This window comes from Melanotaenia boesemani, chromosome 23 (genome assembly GCF_017639745.1).
Source record: "Melanotaenia boesemani isolate fMelBoe1 chromosome 23, fMelBoe1.pri, whole genome shotgun sequence".
NCBI classification, from domain to species: Eukaryota; Metazoa; Chordata; class Actinopteri; order Atheriniformes; family Melanotaeniidae; genus Melanotaenia; species Melanotaenia boesemani.
Genome location: NC_055704.1, coordinates 3,583,266 through 3,589,790, shown reverse-complemented (window position 1 = coordinate 3,589,790; position 6,525 = coordinate 3,583,266). Strand labels below are relative to the sequence as shown.

General features: G+C 44.5%; 1 protein-coding gene across 1 annotated transcript; it reads right to left on the bottom strand.

The window, feature by feature from the left end:
- Positions 1–2,514: 2,514 nt before the first annotated feature.
- On the bottom strand, positions 2,515–6,318 carry LOC121634883 (shaker-related potassium channel tsha2-like). The gene is made up of 2 exons (XM_041977843.1): positions 5,400–6,318; positions 2,515–5,056 (listed from the first exon to the last, which is right to left on the bottom strand). Exon 2 carries the CDS (start codon positions 4,741–4,743, stop codon positions 3,301–3,303), a length of 1,443 nt encoding a protein of 480 aa, XP_041833777.1. The 5' UTR covers positions 4,744–5,056; positions 5,400–6,318; the 3' UTR covers positions 2,515–3,300.
- Positions 6,319–6,525: the final 207 nt, after the last annotated feature.

Genomic DNA, 6,525 nt, shown 5'->3' with positions numbered 1-6,525 from the left:
CAATAATGTAAATATTTTTAGAAAAATAAGTCAGATTCAACAATGTTATTGGTTTACACATCTCACAACTACAGACTACAAACAAAATTACAAAGTCATGAAACATGTGATCACTGGTATCTGAAACTGAAAAATACAGAATTTCATATAACTGGAATTCATCCCGCTTACCAGACTGGACCCTCTGGTGGGCCATTTTAGACCCCCGAGCCGTACGTTTGACACCCCTGCTTTAAATCTTTAGGTTCATTTCTGCTTTTCGTCACATCTAGATGTTGATGTTGTGGTTTCTGATGGATAAGAGACCTGTGATGAGGCGATGTAGTGAAGTTCCTGCTGTGTCCTGGCGGCTGCAGGCAGCAGCTGCTGCCCCCTGCTGGTTAACAGCAGAACTACATGCTGAGCTGGAGCTGTTCAAGTGCAGTCAGCTGTTTCTGATCACATCTAAAAGCTTCTGCAGACAGAATGAGACACTTTGGCCCCTGAGAAGACCGGATGCTGGTCCCTGGGGCCTCATTCTGCTTCAGAACAACAACAACAAATCTGTAGGGTCACTTTGTGTTTTTGTTCGGAGCTGAAGTTGTTTGCATGTTATAGGTCATTTTGAATAATTTGAAGGCTGGTTTGTATTTACCTGAGGTCAACTCTGATGTGTTTGTGTTTCTAGACTGTTTGTTTGTCTTTTGGCTGAAATTGTCTCTCAGTAATCGGGTTGTTTCTATTTGTTCTCATTTTGAAGTCAGATTCCCTCTAAATGTCATTTAAAGTTGGTTTGATTTTGTGTTGTTGCCGCAGCTGGTTGGATTTTTCTCAGGGTCACTGTTTTAACTTCAGCATTTTTATTCTTTTTTTTATTCCTATAATTTTGAAGGAGTTTTGTGGAAGTTGTGCTGCTTCTTTCTTGATTTTTTCCTTCATGTCATTTCAGGTCATCTTGTGAAGTTTTGTTATAATTCTGTTTTTGTTTTGAGCGTTTAAAGTTTTTATTTTGTGTAAACAACATCTGACCGATTCATAAACAACATTTGTGTTACTTGGTGTTGAAAATGACTTGCTGGTGCTGAACAAAGCAACACCATCTTAAACTGGGAATGTTTCAGGATTATTTTTCCGATTAAAAATAATCTGATCAGTTTGAAGCATCTTACAGTTAAGTTTCTGCTCTTCATGGCTACATGTGATGATGAAGCTGTTTGGAGAGAGTTGCCGACTCCTCTGACTCTGCAGTTTGTTCTGCTGCCACCAAGTGGCCACAGTGAGGCATTGCACCCTGAATCACAAACAGCTCATCCATAACCAATCATGTTTAAGCTTTTAAAGACTTGATCATGTTTCATTTATCAGCTGGAAATAAAAACAAAAGCATGAAAGTTCACTTACCTGTGATTGAACCAGAATCTGATGCTTGTCTGAGCTGAAGTTTTGTCCGTCAGTGGTGATGAATCAGCGTTTAAACATCCTCCATGGAGTCAGATAATTATCCACCAGGCAGGACTCACGGTGAATCTTCCACTGAGAGCATTTTAATTCCATCAGTTTGTTAAATATCCTCCTTCTGTTCAGTTCCAGCAGGTCCGGATGCTGATTGGTCCCTGGAGTCCAGATGAGAAAGGTGCTGCAGTTTCAGTGAGCTCAAACAGCAGGCGAGTCTTTCACCTCCACGTCAGGTGCTTCGGTTTGGATTTTCACTGCTGGAAAAACTCCACATGTGAAGCTGGATTTCTAAATCTGAATCCTGAAAATACATCTGAGTTTCTTTTGATTAAATTGGACTTTTTTGACAATTTAAATTTTTCAGTGGACAAAAATTCATTCTTTCTGTTTAATTTAATTTTCTTTGATTTACAAATTCATTTTTAGCACAAAAAGAGCAAGACAAATATTTCACTTTATACATTTTAGGCTTTTTTCATTATTTCATATTAAATTTTTAAAACCTTTGGGCTACATTTTATCATTTTTTCCTGATGTCAGATTCTCAACTTTCAATCTAAATTTAGAAAATGAATAGAAGAATGAAAAGATAAATAATTTGAGATATAAATTATGGAAATTCAGATGTTTTCAGATTTCTAAAAATATATTTCAGTGTTATAAATGCAGAGTGAATGATAATTTCTTAAATAAAAAATAGTAAAATTATTTTTATTTTGGCATTTTTGTGCTGCCCTAGACCCACACAGCAGAGAATTAATTATTTTTAATTTTTTTTAGCTCATTTTATGGCTTCAAGCACAATATATATATATAGTTTTGCTACTGTTCTTGTTATGATAATGGCAATTTGATATTCTATCTCATATTACCATTATCAGACAGTCTCTAAATCATTAAAATACTATAAACTAGCTATTTAGTTAATATGTTGATTTTCATGCTTTTCTTTAATTGGAATGCCTGTTTTTTTTGTTTTATTTAGTAAAGAAAATAAATAATCAGCATATTTCTACCAGCAGCTGGGGAACTTTCAAGCATTTAAAATGATATTAATAATAGAAATGAAGGATTATCTGTAGATTTTATTGTTGTTTGAGGGGAAAGCAGGTCAGAGGAGGAGATGTTCCAGCTGGTGGAATCAGACAACATGGAGGCTTCCACAACATGGTGGTTTTGTGACCTCTCCAGTTCTAGCTTGCGTCCGTTCATTGCTGTGGCAGACAATTCAGAAAAGTCTGGAAGGTTGCTATAGAAACTGCATCTGCTGAAAACACGCAGGGCGCGCCCTCTTCCACGCGGTGGCACTATTGGCTCGTGAGAAGCTGGGCCCGATTTGGAACGTTGTCTCCTGCAGCGCGAGGAGCAGCTCGCCCTGCACTCTGTCTGCCAGACTGATGGAACTGAAACCTGTTTTAACAGATAAGATGAAACTAAAATGAAATTCTCGTCACTCGTGACTGTGATCCACCACTGAGCTGCATCCTGGTGTAGCATGATAGCAGACACGCGCCTCCTGTTTTAGTCTGAATTTGGTCCTGTGTTGAATTTCTGCTTCGGACAGACAGAAAAGCAAAAGTAAACCTTAAACCTGCATCTGGAAAGTTTTACTAAGATTTATAAATGACAAAGTGCTACATATGCGCATAATTTTTAAGCTTTTTCTCTCTTTCTTTTTCTGACTCATGGCACGCGTGGAAGACACTTTCAGGGAGAAACGTGTGAAATCTTCTATCCGTCCTCTGCTTGAAATTATTCCTTTTGATGGCAAAATTAGGAGTTCCAGTCTAAACTCAAACCAGAGCACATGTGTTTGCGCCCAGGGGGTCCCTCCGCGCGCAGCGGATGCGTCATTCCCAGCTGCACTCAGACGTCAGTCAGCTTCCCGGTGAAGGCTTTGTGAGGGCTGCAGTTGGTGTACTTGATGGAGTCCGCGTCGTCGCTGTCCAGATAGTCGGATTTGGACAGGGACGGCTTGCTGTCGCTCCTTTTAAATTCCCCGAACGCCGGCTGCTGCTGGCCGCAGGTCACGTGCGTGTACTGGAACTGCTCCTCGTGCTCTGTCTCCCGATGGTAGAAGTAATTGAAATTGGACACGATGACCGGCACCGGAAGCGCGATGGTTAACACCCCGGCGATGGCGCACAGGGAGCCCACGATCTTACCCCCGATGGTGACCGGGCACATGTCCCCGTAGCCCACTGTTGTCATGGACACCACCGCCCACCAGAACGCGTCTGGGATGCTGCTGAAGCCCGAATCCGGGTCATCGGTCTCTGCGAAGTACACCGCGCTGGAGAAGAGGATGACCCCGATGAAGAGGAAGAATATAAGCAGTCCCAGCTCCCTCATGCTGGCCTGCAGTGTCTTACCGAGGATCTGCAGCCCTTTGGAATGTCTGGAGAGCTTGAAGATCCGGAAAACCCGGACCAGACGGATGACCCTCAGGATGGCCAGCGACATGGCCTGCTGCCCGTTCCCCTGGTGCTCCGCCAGCTCGAGCCCCAGCGTGATGAAGTAGGGCATGATGGCCACGATGTCGATGGTATTCATGATGTTCTTGAAGAACGCGGGCTTGCTCGGGCATGCAAGGAACCTGACCAGCAGCTCGAAGGAGAACCAGATGATGCAGAGCGTCTCCACGATGAAAAAGGGATCTGTAAACGGGTTTGGCTTCTTTGCACGCGCGGTTCCGTTCACAACCAACAGCTCGTCAATCGTTCTAGCCTCCTCTCTGAACTCAGGTAAAGTCTCCAAGCAGAAAATGACGATGGAGATGAGGATGACCAGCACGGAGACTATGGCGATGCCTCTGGCGGGTCCGGAACTCTCCGGGTACTCGAACAGGAGCCAAACCTGTCGCTGGAACTCGTTCTCTGGCAGCGGCCGCTCTTCCTCCTTAATAAACCCCTCGTCCTCCTTAAAATTCTCAATCACCTCCTCGCCCAGTTCATAAAATTTGATCTCCTCCATGAAAATGTCCACCGGCACGTTGACGGGTCTCCGGAGACGCCCCCCGGACTGGTAGTAGTAGAGGATGGCATCGAAGCTGGGTCGGTTCCTGTCGAAGAAATACTCGTTCCTCAGCGGGTCGAAGAAGCGCATCCTCTTGCGCGGGTCCCCCAGCAGGGTGGAGGGGAACTGGGCGAGCGTCTTCAGCTGCGTCTCGAAGCGCAGCCCGGAGATGTTGATGACCACCCGCTCGCAGCACTCCTGGTTCTCGGCTCTCTCCGGGTCGTACACATCCTGGACTGACAGCGCGGCCAGTGCCACAGTCTCATCCAGGTTCTCTCCGGGCACCACTGTCATCTTTCCCCCCCAGACAAGGGCGACGCTTCCCGCACCTCAGTCCTCTCTGTTCCCCCTCCGACACCTCCGCGCGTCTTAGGAAACCAACTGAGCGTCTCCGCGTGTCTTCCTCTTTTTTTTCTTTCTTTTCTTTTCTTTTCTTTTCTTTTCTTTGTCACGTCTGCGGGTAAGCTCGTACCGTTGGCATGTTAGTGCCCCCACCTCTCCACGCTCACCTTTCCGCTGTAGTCTGGACTATCGGCTCGGCTGTCACATTCACTGCATTTTAAGCAGGCTTTGCCCTCCCCGAGCTGACGTGTTGAGCACGCTCTCACTGAGGGGGGAAATAAAAACACACATGCACGCAATATGCTCAGGATTATAATGATCCAGCTATTTAGATATAAACATGCACAAAAATGACTCTTTTAAGGAGGAAATCTCAGGATTCTGGAGACAGAAATTGTCGCGCGTAATGAACCCGTTGTCTCCAGCATGGCACAGGCTCAAGGTTATCGCATGTGTTGCTGTTTATGCTGTAATACCAGCTGATGTTTGCAACAAAATAAAAATAAAATAAGCATTCACGTACAATGAAGACAGAAAGCAGAGTAACATCCTGCAAAATACGTGATTTGTCATTCAAAAACCGACCCTAGTCATTCATTTATTCATACCTGTGGCTTAGCGCTTCGTTTTCCTCTTTTCATTCATTCTTTCATCCATCCATGACGGAGAAATAAGGGGCGAGGGGGGTGCAAGGAGAAGATGCGCTGCAATGTCACGCTTCAAGACCGAACCTCGTTTTCTCAACAGCCCTGAATGCCGCCAAGCTGCTCCACAAGTTGGGCACGGCTGGTGAGATGTGTCACGTCTGAGCCGCGTGCGCTGCCGCAGGCGTGTTGCACCGGGCATGAAAACGGGGACGAACATGGAGAGGAGCGTTACTGTATTGTACAGTTTGGGAGCAGCGTGACTCTGACGGGGAGGTAAACAACGCGCAACAAGTCCAGACAGGGAGAAAAGAAGCAAAGCTGGTGGAAATGAGGCAGAGTTTCTGGGCTGCAGCTCAAAGCAGTGACGTATTTTCCTAAAATAACTGGATTTCTCCCAGGACCGTAGGAAAAGTTTTTCCCATGGAATGACCGGAGGGAGCTGTAGGGGGAAATGAAAAAAATAGATGACATGAAAAAAAAGGAACAGATTTGCATCTTCAGCCTGCAAAGACACAAAGAAACACTGAAAGTCATTCAGAGAAAATAAATGAGCAGAAATGAATTAAACTGGAAAACAAAAGCAAAACATGTCATTCTGTCTAACAAAAGCTGAACAAAGACTTTTTCCTGTCTCATATTCTCAAGAACAAAGCCTATCAACACCTCTCTGACATCATCAGATGGCTGCAGGGCCTCAGTTTACATACTGACCTTTTAAACTCCAAACCAGAGCAGAAGATCCTACATTGCTGCAAAAGTATGGTCCAAAAATCCATCTAAGCATGACCCATTTCTCACCACATGGTGGAGGAACTTTGCTCTATTCTTCTTTCAAGTGTTGCTTCAGCTCATTTAGGTTTTCAGCTTTGGTTTCCCGCCACCTCTCAGCTCCCTGATTACCCCAACCCTTGTAGTTTCAGGCATTTTTCATATTTGGCAGTGGGGTGTGTAGTTACACTTTAAAGAAACAGATAACTGATCAAAACAAATCTCTAGCAACAGCTGTTTAGCATGATGGTGGATTACAAAGCTGCACTGTAGCATATATTTATCATTTAATGTCATTTAGTGTTTGCTGTTTAAATTA

Coding starts and splice junctions, on each gene's coding strand:
- LOC121634883 (XM_041977843.1), bottom strand. CDS start 4,743: ATGACAGTGGTGCCCGGAGAGAACCTGGATGAGACTGTGGCACTGGCC.